The following is a 19632-nucleotide window of genomic DNA, read 5'->3' on the forward strand; positions in this document are numbered from 1 at the left end:
CAGTGGTCATAACATTCTTGTCAAAAATTAGCCAATTCCCTGGAAAGGTGGCTCAGCTGTTGGTAGCACATGCTGCTCTTGCAGAGGACCGGATTTCATTCCCAGCACATACATGGCAGCTCACACCAGTCTGTAACTCCGCTCCAGGAACTGGACACACTAGTCTGATTTTTTGCAGACTATGCAGAAGTCATGCACATGGTATGTAAATATACACGCAGGCCAAACATAGCTTGTTAAAAATCAAAACAGCCATAAAACACATGATTGTATTTCAGGACTCTCAGTTTTATTCTGTTGAAATACATATCCATCCTTATGCTAATGACCTGATGGCTAAAGCTTTGAGTGAAGTTTCAAAATGGGGAAATGAAGTTTTCCAAATACCTTTCTTCTCAAGGTTGTTTTGGACAGTAAGTACTGATAGCAGATCCATATGAATTTGGGGATCAGATTTCCCATGTTAGAATTTTGATAATATTAATCTCCCAATTAATGAAAAGAAAATGCTGGTCTGTTTATGTAGATGTATTTAATTTCTTTTTACAGAGTTTTGTAGTTGTAGAAATACAAGCCTCTGTTTCCTTGTTAAAAGCATTGCTCGGTGTTTCACTCATTTAGATACTCCTGTATGTGGACTATTCTTTTCATCTGTCTTCAGATTACTTCTTGTGGTTTACAAATCATCCTGGACACTTGTGAGTTTAATTTGTAACCTGTGACTATGGAAGTCATCTCTGAGCTGTAGCAGCTTTCTTACAAATTTTTAGAATGATCTAAATCTTCCATCATTTCTGCAAACAGAGCTGGTTTTACCTGTTCCTTTCTGATTTGAAAAAGTTCTGTTACTCCTTCATTTGCACTAGTTGGAAAATCAAGTAGGATGCTGTACAGCATTGGTGTTTTCCTCGCCTTGCTCCTGATCTTCAGAGGAAAGAGGTCAGTCCTTCTCTGTTGAGGACGATGCATGCTGTGGATTTTTCACTTACGCCCTTTATCATCTTACCCAAGTTTCCTCCTGTTGCTAGCATTCTGAGTGTTCTCAAGACAGAGAGAATGCCCCAATTCTCATAAGTGTATTAGCTTAAAAGTTGACAAGAGTACTGTTAAGAATGTCAATAATAGATATTTAACATAAACAGCCTTTGGATGTTCACTTTTGATTTAAATAAGCTAAGTTGTTGGGAGCCAGGTAAATTGACTCTGTGACCAGCCAAACAGCCATTATGGCAGCCTGGCTGCATTGAACACTCTAGTGATACATTGGAAAAACTGCACTCTGAATGCAAAAAGTCACAGACAGGACCTCTGCTCCAGCTGTGACTGCTCCAGACAGTCTGCACCACCTTCAGTGTACTCTGAATGTGCCTACTCTCCGAGCTGCTGTTCTCACTCAGGACAAATGGCGGAGCACTTACTCCAATGACTCAGCAAAAGACTGTGACTGGTCTTTATATAAGCTTATGACTGATGGAATTGAAAGCTCTATTATGACCAAAACAAAATAAAATCTTGCATTTGCATACCATACTCACACCACAAACCCTCCTGACTACATAGCCAGACTCTTCTGTTCTTTATTTTATTTTATTTTTGTAAGGCTTATACCATGCTGCCTCCTGGTATTGCAGAATTAGGCCCAATAGAAGGCGTTCTGTGAGTTGCTTTCTTTACCTACATGCACACTCTATTGTGAGCAGAGCAGGCTGGGCCAGTAGCATGAAGAGCAGACTGGTAGAGCAGCCCAGGAGGTGATACAACTGCAGGAGCCATGAAAAAAGACAGCTTAAGAGATGAAGACAAGGAACAGGGGCAGAAATTGCAAGAAGCAGGAAAGGGTGGCCGAAGTATTGAGAAGGCAAAAGACAGAGATGCTACAAGAGGCTGCAAGGAGCGGAACCAGGAGCTGAAACTGCAGGGATTACAAACCCTGATTGCCAGAAGAGCGCTAGTGGGTTAAGGGCTGAGAGTTTCAACAGCCCAAGCTCAGAGCTGTAATATTAGCTTCTGGTAAGAGCCTGGGTACTGACATCCAAGATGCAGAAGCCGTAATGCCAGCTGATGCCAACTACTCCTTCATTGGCTGTTGCTAAAAGGCTAGGGTCACACTATCTGTTGAGTGCTGGGCCATGGGCAGACAGATCTCAGAACAATGTGCCTCTGACTGGAGTACCTAGAGTCTTTGACTTCTAAATCTTCTAGTTCTCAAGGCCTAGAGCTAGAAGCCTCTAAGTCTGTCAGACAAACCCAAAAGCCTTTGGCACACAAGGATCCAGGATGACCAATACTAGAATAATTACTTCATCCACTGGATGTTTGAAGCTGGTTCCAGCAAGGACCCCAGCTAGCTGGCTGTCTACACTGTTAGCAACGAGGAACAGGCATTAGATTTTGTCAAGTATGTCCTTGGTGTTGGCATGGCCTTGTGGGTTTGTTTGTTTGGTTGATTTCTGTTTTTTAGATTATTTTTAACTTTCATTCTACAAATTCTGATTTTTCATATTAAACCTGCATCTAAGGTATGTTACACTGCCTTTGAACATGTTACTGTGTTCAGTTTTCTTGTGTGTTGTGAAGGATGTTACATCTATATTAAGAAATAATGGTCCATAATTTCCTTGACTTTGATATCCTTATGTGGCTTTTGGGATTCATGTTTTCTGTAAAGTTGGAGTATTATCTTCCCTTGAAACATGTTGACCTACTGCCTCTGGCCTCCATGCCTTCTGCTGAGGAACTAGCTGCCAATTCAATATGACAATGTTTCCTCCTGTCAAGTGTCTCTTCTTTGTGTACATGTATGTACTTGCCTATATGTGTGGGTAGAGATGCATGTACATGTGTATACATGCATGTGTAGAGGCCAAAGGTCAACCTTGGGTGTCATTCCTCAGAAATTACACACTTGGTTTTTTGAGACAGAGTCTGTCATTGGCCTGGGGTTCACTGAGTAGACTAGCCTGGCTGCCAAAAGACCCAGCGGTCCTCCTGTCTCTGCCTCCCCAGCTGAGATTACAAGAGCATGCCAATACACCTGCTTTTGTAGGTGAGTTTGGGAATTAAACATAGGTTCTTATACAGCGAACACTTTACCAGCTGAACCATTGTCCCAGCTCTATTTTGCTCTTTCGTCCAATCTTGGTGTGGGGGTTCTCTGTGTTCATCCTACTTGGAGTTGAACTTGGAAGATTCGATTCCTGAATCTCATGGAACTTCGACAATTTCAGCCACTGCTCTTCATACATTGTGCCTTGCCCTTTCTGTTCTGAGATCCCGAGTGGGCACCTCCATCTATTTCATGATACATTCCAGGCCCTTGGGCTCATTTTTCTTCATTTATTTTTCTTCTTGCTTCCCAGACTTGTTAATTTTAATCATCTCATTTTCAAGCTCAGTAAGTCTTTCTCCAGCCTGCTCAAATCTGTTGTGGAATCCTGCTGGTGAATTTTTAAATTTTTAATTGTCTTTTTAGCTATGGAATATCTGATTCATTTTTATATTTCCTATTGCTATTAATATTCTTGTTTTGTTTCTACATCACTTCCCTGGTTTCCTGGGTTCCTAAACTCTGGAACATATTTAAGACCTTCAAATAAAAAAAAAGAAAAAAAAAAAGCTTTTGCTTAATTTGAGCTTTCTCAGAGATTTTTTATTTTTTGCTTCATTGAATAATAATATTTCCCTCATTCATTTCTTGCCCTGTAGTTTTATTTGAACATTTTGTGAGCATGCGAACACTAAAGTGCAGGGACTCTGGATGGCAGAGTCTCCAGGTGTTTCTGAGTTTTCTGGTGCTTCTTGTTTCTGGCTGCTAGCCGATGAGTGATGAGCTTGTCTGCTTTATTGGTAGTTTATTGGATGTATTTGCCAAGACGGTCTTCCTTGTCCTGTGTGCTCACTGCAGTCCATGCTCTGTTCTAGTGTTAGAAACTTCCTTGGATATCTTGAACAGTTGTAGGGGCCTGGGGGAAGGGTGCATGTGCCAGAATGCCCAAGTCTTGGCAGGTTAGCATGCACTGATCTTGGGGATTAGCCTAAGGAAAAGCTAGGGACATTTTCAGATCATTTCTAACCATGCATTTAACCTGGTACATGCCACTTTCTATATACCTTAAATATACAGGTGTTTTTAAATTACTGGAAGAAACTCTCTCCTCAGTTTCATATTTATGTTGGGTGACCTAGTATGTGTCGTTCTTTTACCATCTTGCCCCATACAGCTACAGGTTATTAGCCTTGATATTTCGATTACTATTTGCCACTTTTCTCATGCTGGAGTTCTGAAATAATTGAGATTGAAACCAATGTCAGTTCCTCACAGTCCCTGACATTTAGAACAGACACACAAATAACTAATGAGCAACGTCTCTACCAGCTCCACAATCTGGGTGCTCCTTTCCTGCACTGAGAACAGAGAGTTATGTCTTTAAGACTTTCAGTGAACTGACACTCTAAGACCACAGAAGTGTGAGGCAAAAATCAGCAAGCAATCTGTAGGCTGTCCCCTCCATGTCCATGTTGTCTTTGTCCTGAGGCATGAGCTACTATAAATTTTTGTTTTCAAACTTTCACCAAATTTGTTGCTGTTCCTTTCTGCTTTCTTTCTAATGTTTTTCATTGTTGTTGTTTTGGTTTTGTTTGTTTTGAGAAAATGTCTCACTACATAGACCCAGCCTGACCCCAAACTCTCAGACATCTACATGCCTCTGTCTCCCAAATGCTAGGATTAAAGGCGCATGGCACTATGCCCAGTCAGAACCTATTTTTGTTTGCTTGTTTTAAATATTTTAAAAATAGGAGCATTTGTCTGCATATATGTCTGTGAACCAGATGGACAATGTCCTGGTAGCTGGCCACACCACTATATTACTGATGTCCATCTACCTGCATTTCAAGGAGCTACCCCAGTAATTATCAGAAGATAATTACTTACATCTCACATGCTGTTGAAAATTTCTACAAAGCAAGGCAAAACTCTAATCAACACACCAATCTCTACATCGGTGACCTAAAGTTCAAGCTTTCAAACCTGTTAAATCTAAATCAATTGTTAAGTTTTATAATGAAAATTCTTAAAGTCTACAGTTCAGATTCTCAACAAGTATATCTAGGTGTACACAGAATCTGAGTTTTAAAGCCTTTTCATGGGATGTTTATGTTTTCCAGGATGAAGAACCAGTCGCTTCATTATAGACTCAAGAACCCAAAGAAAAGTCTGGCTTTACCAGAAAATCACTCTCTACAAGACAAGAATCAGCACTGCATTAAATGAGTTGGGTGAACACCTGATTTTCTGAAGCATGGGGAGATGGTATTTAAACATATGTGTACTCAAATATATGGATTATTACCCCTAAGATGATTATATTTTTACTATATATGATGTATGAAAGACTAGAAAATAAAATACAGCATGTGCATGTCTACTCAGCCTTAGTGCTGTTAACATGACTGTAGGCTTGTGTGTGCAACATCAATAAGATCCTCCATCCCTCCCTCTGAAGAAGCAAACTATTCCATAGTTGATGCTTATAATTCTGTGCAATTGTCTGTTCATATGGAACTGAATCAATAAGCAATATGTTGGATTGTATTGCATTTTTAAATATGGAAATTATTTAATACAATAATTTTCTTACAGTACTTTCTATTCTTTCAACACATCACTGACTTTATTATCTCCTTGTAAGGTTCTATTATAGTTCATTTGAACATTCTCCTTTTGATGGACAATTAGTTGTGTGTTTTTTCTGTTTTTTTTTTTTGATGACAACAACCCAGACCTCCTATAGCTATGTTTATACATCGGTCCCTTAGTATATTACCAAGAGCTTCTTTGATAATTACATTAAGGATCTGAAGTCCTGTATAATAAGGTGTAAATATTACCAAAAAAAATCTAAATCACTTTCCTTTTTGGCTCTATCAATTAAAGTTCCTACAATGGCTCCATCACCCACATGCCCCCTCCTTTAGCAGCCTGATAGGTGAAGAAATGTTATCACATTAGCTATCTGAGTTTGCATTCCCATGCATCCTTTGACTACACTCACCAGCTATTCCCATTCCTCCTCTGGGAAAATGTTCTCTCTCATGTTCTGTCAATGTCCTGATGACTCTGTGAATCTTACTGATTTATAATGTGACTTTAAGGGATGCTTTTTTTTTCCTGTTTGAACCTATTCCCAAGACCTTCTTTAATAGAATTTTAAATCTTATATAGTAGTAGTAGTAGTAGTAGTAGTAGTAGTAGTAGTAGTAGTAGTAGAACCATCAATATTTTCTTTAGTGAGCTTACATTTTTTAAAAAATTTATTTTCCTTTTATTGAAAATATTTTTTCACCGGGTGGTGGTGGCTCATGCCTTTAATCCCAGCACTCGGGAGGCAGAGCCAGGCGGATCTCTGTGAGTTCGAGGCCAGCCTGGGCTACCAAGTGAGTTCCAGGAAAAAGGTGCAAAGCTACACAGAGAAACCCTGTCTCAAAAAAAAAGAAAATAAAATATTTTTTCTCACATAATATATCCTAATTATAGTTCCCCTCCCTCTACTCCTTCCGGTTCCTCCCGACCTCCCCTCCCATACAGATCCACTCCCTTTCTGTCTCTCATTAGAAAGCAAAATGAGATTGTAAGGGAAAATAACAAAATAAAATATAATAAGATAAAAACAAAGCCAAACACATTGGAATTGGACCAAACAAACAAACAGAAGGAAAAGAGCCCAAGAAACAGAGACCCACGTGTTTGCTCACTCAGGAATCCGTAAAAACAACTGGAAGCTGGCTGGAGAGATGGTTCAACTGTTAAAGGCTAGGCTCACAACCCAAAACAACTGGAAGCCATAATACATGCAAAGGTCCTGGTGCAGACCCATGCAGGCCCTGTGCATGCTGCCTCAGTTGCTGTGAGTTCACGTGAGCTCTGCTCATGTTGATTTAGAGGACCTTGTTCTCCTGGTGTCCTCCATCCCTCTGGCTCTTACTCTCTTTCTGCCTCTTTTTCTGTGGGGTCCATTAGCTTGCATTTTTATCTTAAGCATTCTAAATATGTACAGCTACTATGACAATGGTCATTGTCCCTTGGAGACCTGCTCTTTTCTCAAGGGAAACAGAGGGGGATGGATCTGGGGGAGAGAGAAGAGGGGGACATGAGGAGGAGTGGAGGGAGGAGAAACTGTGGTTGGAATGTACTGTATGAGAGAAGAATCTATTGTCAATTTAAAAAACTAAAATATATTTTTAAATACAACTTTTCTACCCTGAGATCATAAATAATAGAATTCAACTATAATTGCAATTGATCCTGTACAAAATGCAGGTGTATACCGAAAGTATTCCCTGACACTAAACACAGAACATTAATGTGTGTCGAACATTCATCCCTGTGATATGTACACATTTTTAAATGAATGAAACCCATAACTTGTTGTTGATAAGGCCCCCTTTCCTCATTGTTCAGAAACAGCACTGCAGTCATGCAGCGAGCCTCCCAAGCTGCTGCATCTTCCAACACGGCCCTTTCCAGCCTCCTCTGCTTTCTTGGTTTATAGGCTGCTCTTTGCTGTGATAGCATGCTCCATGGCTTTGCAATAACTTTATAATAAGCTTTCAGACCCAAAAGAACAAATTCTTCCTTTTTCTTCTTCAGAAAATGTCTTCATTATTTTTCACTTCTGGTGTTCCATTAGGATTCTAGAATCCACTTATAGATTCCATCACACGCACACATATACAATTCCATTGTGGAATTATTACAAGTTCACTGAAGCTAGTGATCACTGTAGAAATTTGTGACATTTTAACTATGTCAAGGTTTCTTCTCCAATAATATAATACCACTTCTCCCTGTGTAGATATTCTTCGGTGATTTCTTAAAAGATTTTAACTCTTTGGGAATTTCACGCAATATATTTTGATTATATTCACCCTTTCCCTAACTCCTCTGAGATCTAACTCCATTCCTGCTTTCCCACATCCAGGTCTGTGACCACTACTTTTCGTTAAACACATTGAGTCCAATTTGTGTTATCCACTTAATTCCTGAGTGTAGGTGACATACCAGGGCACGGGTGACCTACCAGTGTGTAGGTGTGGATGTGAGTGTTAGTGTGGGTGTGGGTGTTAGTATGGGTGTGGGTGTTAGTGTAAATGTGTGAATGAGTGTGAGTGTCAGTGTGGGTATGAGGGGTTGGTGTGGATATAGGTGTGGATGTAGGTGGGGGGGTTGGTGTGGATGTGGGTATTAGTGTGGGTGTGAGCATGGCTGTGGGTGTGAGTGTGGGTGTGGGTATTAGTGTGGATGTTGGTGTCTCTTTAGTGTGGGTGTGGATGTTAGTGTGGGTGTGGGTGTTAGTGTAGGTGTTGGTGTGGGTGTTAGTGTGGGTATTAGTGTGGGTGCTGGTATGGGTGTTACTGTGGATATAGGTGTAGGTGTGAGTGCGTGTGTTAGTATGGGTGTGAGTATGGGTATGGGGGGTTGGTGTGGGTGTGGGGGTTGGTGCGGATGTGGGTATAGGTGTAGGTGTTAGTGTGTGTCTTAATATGAGTGTTAGTGTGGGTGTGAGTGTGGGGCATTGATGTGAGTGTGTGTATGTGGGGTTGGTGTGGATATTGGTGTGGATGTAGGTGTGGGTGTTAATGTTAGTGTGGGTGTTAGTTTGAGTCTGGTGTGAACGTTGGTGTGGGTGTGAGTGGGGGGCTTTTTGTGAGTCTGAGTATGAGTGTGGGTATGAGTGTGAGTATGGGTGTGGGGGCATTGGTGTGAGTCTGGGTGTTAGTGTGAGTGTTGGTCTACCTACCAGGGGTCACACCTTTAAAGAAAATTGACTCTCCCCTCTCAGCATCGAGCAACTGCTAATAGCTTCTCAGCTAGGGGTGAGACTTCATACTCACATCCACTCTCCTTGCTTGAATTTTGTCTGGCTGGAGCTCTCACGGGTCTTGTGCATGCTGTCCGCCACTGTAGTTCATGTGTGCAGCTTCTGTTGTGCCCAGAAAACACAGCTGCACTGTAATCATCTACCTGGCCTGGCCCCCTCTCCTGTGATAATTCCTTAGCCTTGGGAGGCTGGGGAGACACAGATGTCCTATTTAGGGTGTTTTTTAAAAATGAAATGGTAAATGTGCTTAGTATTCATATTGTATTTGATTTGGTGATCTGTTGACACTATAAATGGTACTTTTGATTTATCCACAACTTGTAGTTTTTGCTGCAGCAATACAACTGGCTATTTCTCTGATTTTACACCTATCACTTATTCTGTACTCTCTTGTCAGTATTAATAATTTGAGAATGCTCCTTTTATATGGACAATTTAAAAATTTGTGAATAATTCCACTTCTTTTAAAGACGTCTTGCTTTGCTGGTGGCCTCTAGTCCTCAGCCAACACAGAGGCAGTGATGATAAGCACGATGTAGTTACTGGCTTTGGTAGGAGCACTCCATGTTTAACTGCAAGCCTGATATTTTACATGTGTTTATTTTATATACCCTATTAGTTCAGTGAAGCGTCCTTCCATTGCTAGCTTGCTAAGAATCTTTTACCATGAGTCAATATTGAATGTCATCAATGCTCTCCTTCACTGCCTCTTGAGATGACCCCGAAACCTCTACTTTTGTCTGTTTAATATGGAAGATTATATTAACACAGTAATATATTAAAAACAAATTTGCATTGTTGAAATAACCAATTTGTGTGTTCTCTCTGTGTGTTTTACACACACACACACACACACACACACACACACACACACACACACACACACACACACTTTCTTTAGATCTTTTAACATTATCTGTTCAAAGGTAAGCCAGCTTGTGCAATCCTTCTATAAGCAGGTTTTAACTGAGCTGGTAAATCAAGACCACATATCCTCATGAGTCAGACAGGAAGTACTCTCATGTACACTGTTCTCCAGAAGGGATGATATAGAATTGGGTCATTCCCTGAATGTGCTGCAACTGAATGTCATAGGGCTTCTTAGCTACGGGGTCGTTTGGTGGGCAACAGTAGATGACAAAAATATCCCAAAACGTTGCCCCTCATAGATGTTCCAACAAAAGATGGCATCTATTTGTCATGCTCTCAAGACAAAAATGGACTTGTAACTGTTTAGGACACTGTGATGCTACAAAACAAACACCATAAAAGTTTCAAGCCTGGGTCTCAATGGGCCCAGCACATTTCTGGTTTAGCTCTGGAAAAATCTACTCAGCTGTCAGGTATAAAAGCCGGACCAGCATTCTGGAAAATGGGAGATATCCAAGAGAGGGGAGCTATCCCAACTATGTTCATTGTAGAAGAGTCAGAAAACCCAGCAACTGGTGTGAGTTCCTCAGGTGAACCTTATAAGAAAGCAAGAGTTCTCAGTCAGACACAGCCCCGGTCACAAGCAGAGAGCTCCACAGGGCCCTGCTTCCAGGGGTGGACTGTGTGTGAGTTCCTGGCATCACAACCCGAGGCCGCAGATACTGAGTCATAAACTCACTTGTTCTAATGAGAATAAGACTGCCTGTGTTCACTGGGGTGATTTATATTTTTAATGGTAATGTTTTCTTCTCAATTTCTACTTTATTACTATAAAGTTAATATGTTATTATTATTTTAATTTTAATATTACTTATTGGTGTGCGTCTTTTCACAACCCTTGTTTTCATACCTTTCTCTCACTTTCTCTTTTTTTTAAAGATTTACTTATTTTCAATTCATGTGTATGAGTCTTGGCCTGCGCTGTTTGTGCACTACCTGTGTGTGTTGCCTGCAGAGGCCAGAAGAGGGCGTCAGATCCTTGGAACGGGAGTCCCAGGTAGTTGTGAGACACTGTGTGAGCGCTGGGAAACAAATTCCCAGTCCTTGACAGGAACAGTAAGTGCTCTCAGTCTCAGGCTTCCGACATCACCTTGTTGTTCTTGCTCAAACTTCTGGATTTATCTATTTTAAAAACCAAGTTTGGTGGATTTTTACTTTGCCTGATCATTGTACTAATTTCTGCTCTATATGCTCGTTATTTCATGCCTCTTACTATCTTTGGACCAACTTTATAGCTTTTGTCCAACTTCCTAATCTGTATACTTAGCTCATTAAAGATGAGCATTTCCTCTGAGAATGAATCTTTCTCAACTATCTCCTTTCACTCTAGTGCACACTTCTCTTGCCTTAAACCAGACTATGACTTTTGTTTGTTTGTTTGGTTGGTTGGTTTTGGTTTTGTGAGACAGGGGTTTTCTATGTAGCTCTGGCTGTCCTCCATCTCACTCTGTAGACCAGGCTGGCCTCAAACTCCCAGAAATCTGCCTGTTTCTGCTTCCCAAGTGCTGGGATTAAAGATGTGCACCACCACAGCATACCAGACTGGCATTCAAGAAGGTCTCCACATCCCTACATGATTAAAAGTGAGGTGTCAATTACTTCCCCCAGATTCACTACTACTGTAATGAAATCTCACTGTCCTCATAGAACGTGATCCATGAATCATCCCCATGAGTCCTGTGAAGACTCATCTATGGCTTTTGTGTTGTCAGTGATCCCATGTATCGGTTTTTATAGAGATATAATTTGCTAATTGTGTTATGTGTTAGTTACTGAATTTATAGACAGTGTGACACAGATATGATAAGTATTATGATAAGTAGGTTGTGTCACTCATATGTTTACTAACTTTTGCCTGCTTCATCCATAGATTACTAATTGGAATACACTAAAAATCACTCAGTTGATAGATTTACTCATTTTCCTTACATTACCTATTACGCATATAGGTTTATGTATTTAGTATCTTCATCAAGGAATAATGTGCACATAAAAATACATAAATCATAAAGGTACCACTGATGAGTTAACCTGGCCTGAACGTGTTATGGAATTGCTACCTAATTCAACAATCAAGGCCTGGACGATAATTCACAGGCCCCTTATCTTCATCCTAGCCCTCACTCCTCCCTTCCCAGCAAGAGCCTGAGTGTTAGCACTGCACATCAGGTCCCTTCCTGAGCATCAGTTTAGCAGAACAGTGAGCATTCTGTCCACTCTGTTGTGGACTCACTACCTGTGAGGTTCAACCACATGGCCACTACACAGTATTAACTACTGCATGAAATATACTTCTTAATAATGCTGCAATTCACATAGCTCATACTTGCAACGGGTTTCTTTATTTTTCTGTTATGGATATTGCTGTTAAAAACATTTTATAGGACTAGAAAGATGACTCTAAAGAGCACTTGCTGCTCTTTCAGAGGACTGGGATTCTATTCCCAGAACCCATATGATACATATACATACATGCAGGCAAAACACCCATAAACATAAAACAAATATAAATAAATCTTTATAAAAACATTTTTGTCTGTGTGAGTGCATGCATGCAGGCATGTGTGATGGGTTTATACTAAGGAGTATTATTCTTGTTTGGTCATAAACAGACATATGTCTATTTCATTAATGCACACATGCATATACCAAACATCTTTCCATAGCACTTAAACCATTTTGCACTCACACTTACAGTAAATGAAGGTTCTAGTTGCTCCACATTCCAGCAAAACACCTGCTCATGTCAGTCTTAATGAAGGTTCTAGTTGCTCCACATTCCAGCAAAACACCTGCTCATGTCAGTCTTGTTAAGGTTCGCTTTCTGATAAGAATTCAGTAGCATCCCGGTACGGTTTTCTCACCCTGATTACTAATCAGATGGATTCCTTTCCTGCATTTACCAGCCTTTTGGGTATTCCCTTCTGTGATGTGCCTGCAAGCATGTGTGTCTGCTCTTTAGTTGGACGGATGTTTCATTGACTTGAAGGGCTTCTCTACATTGGTGTGGATCAAAGTTCTTTGGAGAATGTAACTGGTAGTAACAGCTGTGTAGTAACAGTATCCAACTGTGTTATGATGTGCCTTTTTTTACTCTTAGTAATGTGTTTTTACTAAAAAGAATCCACTTCATTATGTTAATAAATTCCCCTGTAGCCACCTACTTCTTTGTGGTTACTATGTTCTCTTTAAAGCTTCCTTTTCCACAGCAAGGCAGCAAAGATATTCTTCTATGGTAACTTTCACTCCTGGTTTGGGTTGGACTTTTGAATTGAAATTGGTTTCACACAAGGGGCAAAGTAAGAGTCAAAGTTAGCTGTTCCTCCTGGGAACCTCAGATGATGAAGCACCCTATCCTATCCACCACAGTTATCCTTCCCCTCCACGCTACCCTGCTGATGCGTACATTTTGAGGGTCCCTCATTAAGCCTGTGCACTTGTCGAGTTGTTTATGGATGTGCAGTAACCTCTGGGCTTTGAAATTGATGTCCTCAGTGCTTCCCCAGCCTCCTCGAGCTACTTTTGACCCATTTTCCTTTGTAAAACGCTGCTTTCCTGTTAACGTTTCAAATAGCTGCTGCATTAAGGAGGCACAGCATGAACTGAATCTTAGGAGTCCGTTTGAACCCACAGTTCTAACCCTGCATCTGAGCACCTTTTCTGTATTTTTCAAAAGAAATAAATAAAGGTTTTCTTATTAAATGTGTTGCTTGTTGTTTTCACACACGTTAACAGTGCATTCTGATTACCCTCTTCCCCACCTCCTCCCTCATCTCCCTCCCCCCATCAGCCACCTCTTCTCCCTACAGATCCTCCACATCCATGTCTTCTTGTCTTCTTTTGAGAACAATTGCTTTCAACCAGAACCTTCTGTGTGCCCCTGGGTTTGGGACTCTCCACTGGAGCCTGGCAGGCTCACCAATTGTTGCTCAACTGATGGCAGTGACTGTCAATTCCTTTAAATTGTGACTATTCAGAACTAGAGTGTTTGACCTGCTAGCCTATATTAAATATTTCTCTCCTTCCACCTTAGTTCTGGCCAATAGAGGTTTGGGGACTGGGCTTCACCTCTGCCATTCAGACTGTTCTCAAATTCATGGGCTTAAGTGATTCTCATGCCTCAGCCTCCCAAGAAGCTGGGGCCTCAGGGACATGCCACTAGACCCAGACTGATGGAGAGGTTGTTTGGTTGATTGTTTGTCTTAATCCCCACTTTCTCTTACACTTAACTTTGGCATTTAACATGATTTCTAGTATTTGGCCTTGGTTTACATTTTTCACATATAAACTAAACATCTACAAAAGTGAGTCAATTCCTCCATTCTTTTTGTGCTTCAAATAATCCTTACTGTAAGGATTCTGGTGATATTTCTAATCTTATTTTTCTAAAATTAGGTAACATTATTACTAATCAAATAATAATTATCCATGTTTGTGAATGCTCTCAATATTTATTTACCAATTCTTTTTTTAAGGTTGTTTTAAATTGTGTGTGTGTGTGTGTGTGTGTGTGTGTGTGTGTGTGTGTGTGTGTGTGGTATGTGTTTGTGTGTGGGTATGAACACACAAGGGAAGATGCCTACAGAGTCCAGAAGAGGATGTCACCTGGACCTGGGGTTACACATGATTGTAAGCCTCCCAACATGGGTGCTATGAACCAAACCTAGCTCCTCTCAAAGAACGACAAACACCATTAACCACTGCACCATCTCTCCAACACATCTCTACTGATTCTTCACCTACTTAAAAATATATGCTTTCTTCTGAGATTTTTTTTTAATTAAAACCTATTGGTCATAAACTAAGAGTTTTGATTTTCTTCTGATGTTTTTATCTTACCATCATCCTCAGCTACACATTAAGCTGTGCCTGCACAGTTACTTTGAATAGCTGTTTCCTCCTCAAAATTTGAAAATCGTTCCATCCTGTCTTTTGGCTTCTGCTTTTGCTATTTAAAATCTATCTTTTTCACCCAAGCCATTCTTTTGCTTTAAAGTTTTGTCTTTTTCATTGGCTACTTCCAATATCTTCTTTGTATAATACATTATTAAAAATCTTCCAAAGAGTCCTTTCCTCTTTACATTCGAGGTTTGCAATGTACTACGGCAAAGCAGCCCTTCAAGAGAGGAACTCTACTTCTTTACCCCTGGACTCCAGATTCTACCACGTGACTTGTTTTGGACAATGACCCATTAGCCATGGGATCAATCAACAGAGCCTTTGATTGCACAAATACCAGATCTTGCTTTCTCCTGATGCTCAGAGTCCTAAGGCTACCATGTGAAGATGCCTGAGCTCTGCCATTGGAGAGTGAGATGCCAGAGGAAGGAGAATGAAGGGGCATCTTGGCTCACCTTGCCACCTGCTGAGGGGCCAGCTGGCCACAGGCTCTCCAGGGAACCCAGCAGGCACAAGGCTAGCCAACCAAAAACAGAAATGCTACTGGCCCTCAGAGCTAAGTAACACTATTCTTAATTTTCTAAGTGCCTTGGTGGCCTGTGACAGGTAACACAGTGTGCATTCCTTTGACTTTCAACGTGTTTTGACAATACAGAAAAATCTTAACAATTATATTTATAATAGCTCCTGTAACATTTTTCTCTCTTAAATTCTCTAAATTTAACTTGGAAATTAATTAAACATTCGGTATTCCTAATTTTTTCACAAAGGTATGCAAATAAATATGTAACATGTATCTATATAAATGCATGTATTGGATATCTACTTGAATATATAGTAGGTCCCATACATGTATACGTATCTGTGAAGACACATTAAACAGGTATATAAAATTTGTATTCATCTTTATTTTCTGCATTTTAACTTCTCTTCTTCCTTACCTCTGCAGAGCTATCAGAGGAGTGACCTTTGCAATAAGTGTCCTTGCATGGACGCTCTCCCCACCTGGGTCTCAGCTAATGTTTAGCAGACTCACTTTAGCAAACTCTCAAGTCTTATCTCACCCAACAACTAGAGTTTTCATTTCTAAAAATGTTTTCAGTTCAGTCACTCCCAGTCAAATTTATCATCTCTGGTTAGAATACATTCTTTAATGTTATGCTTCTCTACCCGTCTCAAAACTAGGGATTAAAAAAAAATTGCTAATTTCATTTCTGTAGTCCTTGAAGGACTAATCAAACAATATCTCATTCTTTCACATTGTCACCCATAAACCCCTACTTTCAACAATTAATCAGTGGGATACTTGGAGGGTGGCTTCTCCAAAGTTAATTTGCATTATTCATCAAAAACCGCAAGGTACCAACCAAGGACCACCTGAAGATCATTTATTAATATTCAAGGATGCATTAAACCTAGGGTGGCACCCACATGATGACGGGGCAGGGGTTAAATTCTCAGAAAGCATCCTCTTTTCTCATCTGGAGAGGAGGGGGGATCAGGTTGGTTTCTGGACCATCTGGCTTGCTGAGTAATAGATTCCCTCTGCCTCCCCTCCTCTGAGCCCTAGCTTTAGTTCAGAAGTTTCCATCCAGTTCTCTAGACTGTTAGAATTCAGTATTCCAACTAGAGTTTTCGTACACTGGTAATAGGGGTACAAAATGGCTCACACAGTTTGTAAAATAATTTGGCAGTTTCCTATAAATTCGAACATTGATTTCTGACTTGGTGATCTCACACCTACATATTTACATAAGTGAACAAAACCTTTTACTCACACAAAAATCTATCTGCAAATAGATAGTGGCTTTATTTATAAGTGCTAAAATTGAAAAGCATTCAATTTTATATCAGTTGAGAAATGGCTTAACAAGTGTATATGTCTTTGTTACCTTTTATTATCAACTTGATATATCCCAGAGTCACCTGAGATGAGAGTCTCAATCGAGGGGTCACTCAGATGAGACTGGTGTGTGGGCATGTCTATGGGAGATGTTCTTAACTGTTAAGTGACACTGGGGTTGGGGGTGTCCAGCCTGCTGTGGGTCATGCCATTCCCTCACAGGTAGTCGTGGTCTATATAATAAAGCTACCTAATCATAAGTCTGAGAGCAAACCAGCAAGCAGCACTCCTCTATAGTTTCTGATTCCAGTTCCTGCTGGAGTTTCTGCCCCGACTTCCATCAATGATGGACTATAATATAGAGTACAAGCCAAATAAATCTTTTCTTCCCCTAAATTGCTCAGTCATGATATTTATCATAGCAACAAAAAGTAAACTTATATACTGTAGTTTATTCATACTGGAAAACTGGAATATTGTTCAACAAAAAAAAAGTAAACCACCCATAAACATAAGAACCTGGATGAATTCCAATGTGCATAATTATACAAATGTCTACATGAACAACTGATTTCATTTATAGAACATTCTGGAAAAGCAAAATTAAAGAGTCAGAACAGACAAGTAGTTTGGGATAAGAAGAACAGGAGGAAAAACCTGGAGATGTTGGGAGTAATTCTTTATCTTCATATCATTTGCATAGATGAACTAAAATTTCTCAAAATCACAAAGCTGTACATTAAGAGAGGCAACTTTTACTATGTGTAAATTATATCTTAATTTTTAAAGGAAAAAACAAGGTGCTATGTTTCTAGTTTGAAATATATTCTCCTGGTTCTTATCTCTTCTCCATATTATTTAGTCCCTAGGGATTTTTCTGTAAGTACAATGATGAATTTTAAAAGATTTCACCTGTATTTTATCAGGCATTTATAAGTATTTCAAATCAGGAGGACTTTTAAAATATCAAGTCTGTCCTATTGCCAGAGGCAAAATCTGTCATTCTTTACAGAACAAGAGTATTTTAAAATTTCATGGTGTTAAGTTTTCAGTTCATTTTATCACAGTACCTTCATGTTTCCACAAAAGGAAAAATAAAAAACACAACAATGCAGTTACTATGTCGTCTTCATAGCCAAGAAAACCAAACTCAAAGAAGCTGAGATTTTTGAATAGATGTGTATGAATAGGTACTTGTCCCAGATTCAATTAACATGTATGCTGATGATAGACCCAATCTTTTCTATTGCTGTGATAAAACACCAGGAAAAAGGCAACTTATAAAAAAGAAAGAGTTTAATCGTGCTTACAATTCTAGAGGATTAGAATCTATGACAGTGATTGAAGGTACTGTGGCAGGCAGCTAGATCAGCAGCTGAGAGCCCACATCTCAATCCACAAACAGGAAGCCAGCCAAGAAAGCTAGCTCCAGTGGTTCTGGCCATAGTCTTTGGCAACCTCAGAACCAGGTTCCAGTAACATACCTCCTCCAACAAGGCCACACCTTCTAACCCTTCCCAAACAGTTCCACCAACTGGGAATCAAGTATTCAAACATGTAAATATATAACACCAGTTATTTGAATCTCCCAGGATTAAGAGTTTAATAAGATGCATCCAAAGAGTCATTTATGCTCTGGATCACCCAGGAAAGAGAGCTGAGTGGTTTACCCAAGGGGCATGCGATACAGTGAGGTCTTAGGTAAACCACTTAGCTTTCTATCTAGTTTTAAAATACTAACTTTATAGAATCATTATGCCATTAAGGGAGTTAAAACCATGTGTATTCTATAAGTGTTCAAAAGTCATTACCATGCCCTTCCACTGGTATAATTGTGCACATACAACCAGCAACATTGCCAGCACCTAAAGCATAGAGGACATCACAGAAGAGGGGGTGGAAAGATTGTAAGAGCCAGAGGCTCAGAAAGTCACTATGAGTCTGTGTCTCCTAGGCACCACAGAGAAGCTTTACCCATGATACCACAACAATGTGGCTCCATAACAAGCCCCCAAACAATGACAGCACCAATAAAAAGGCAAATGTGGAAGGAAGAACTCTCAAGGGACCCCATCACTGACAAAGAACTATGGGCAACTAACCACTGCTGAGAGAGAGAGAATTACTTTCCCAGGAATGAACTCCCCCTAATTGATTATCCAACACCAAGGAGTTAGTGCTGAGATTATACACCTACAAATGACACCCAATGGACTCAGCATGTTATATTTATAACTTATCCATGTATGTATAACATTAATAACTGCCTTAGTTACTTTTCTATTGCTGGGAAGAGACACCATGACCAAGGCAACTTACAAAGAGCAATTAATTTAGGGCTCATGCTTCCAGGGGGCAGTAGAGTCCATGATCATCATGCCAGGGAACATGGCAGCAGGCAGGAAGGCAAGGTACTGGGCAGGAGGTGGCAGCTTACATGTTGAGACAACAAGCACGAGGCAACTTACTGAGAGAACTTACTGGAAATGGTATGGGCTTCTGAAACTTCAAAACCCACCCCTAGTGACACACCTCCTCCAACAAACCACACCTTTAATACTCCCCAAACAGTTCCACCAACTGAGGACCAACTTTCAAATGTAGGAGCCTATGGGGGCCATTCTCATTCAAACCACCACAATAATAATAAAAAAAAAGGGCCATGATTTTGAGAGGAAGGGTCAGGGAGATGTGAGAGAGGCTGAAGAGGAAAGGGAGAAATGATTTAATTATATTCTAATTAAAATTATAGAAAAAAAGAAAACGGAGTATTTCTCAACATACATGAAAATCAGAGCTTACTTTGAAAAAGCCATGCTTTTGGTTGCGTTGCCCAAGCCACAGGTTGCTTCCTGGAGGAAGGTTGGTCTCTGGAGGGTCTATCACACGCTCGTAGATCCTGTAGGAACAAAGAACATAGTTGCTAATAGAGGAACTTGAAGTAGAACCCAGAGGTGCCATGCTGGTTGCATACTTGTACATAGCTGCTAGTTTGAAGAGGTTAATATGTGGCACATTTTAAATGGCAGGTCCCATGAGAGAGATCTTGTTCATGACAGTGCTGGGCACATTGTCTAGGCA

General features: G+C 40.2%; 1 protein-coding gene across 2 annotated transcripts in view; it reads right to left on the bottom strand.

Moving 5' to 3' along the window:
• Positions 1-19632, bottom strand: part of Nell1 (neural EGFL like 1) — an 839269-nt gene that overhangs the window by 633963 nt on the left and 185674 nt on the right. For both annotated transcript variants that reach the window (XM_052761990.1, XM_052761989.1), the window contains exon 5: positions 19354-19450. In XM_052761990.1, coding sequence (XP_052617950.1) covers positions 19354-19450 — 97 coding nt within the window. The remainder of the gene's footprint in view (positions 1-19353; positions 19451-19632) is intronic.

The sequence above is a fragment of the Peromyscus californicus genome, unplaced genomic scaffold, assembly GCF_007827085.1.
Source record: "Peromyscus californicus insignis strain IS unplaced genomic scaffold, ASM782708v3 Scaffold_4__1_contigs__length_199733344, whole genome shotgun sequence".
NCBI lineage: Eukaryota > Metazoa > Chordata > Mammalia > Rodentia > Cricetidae > Peromyscus > Peromyscus californicus.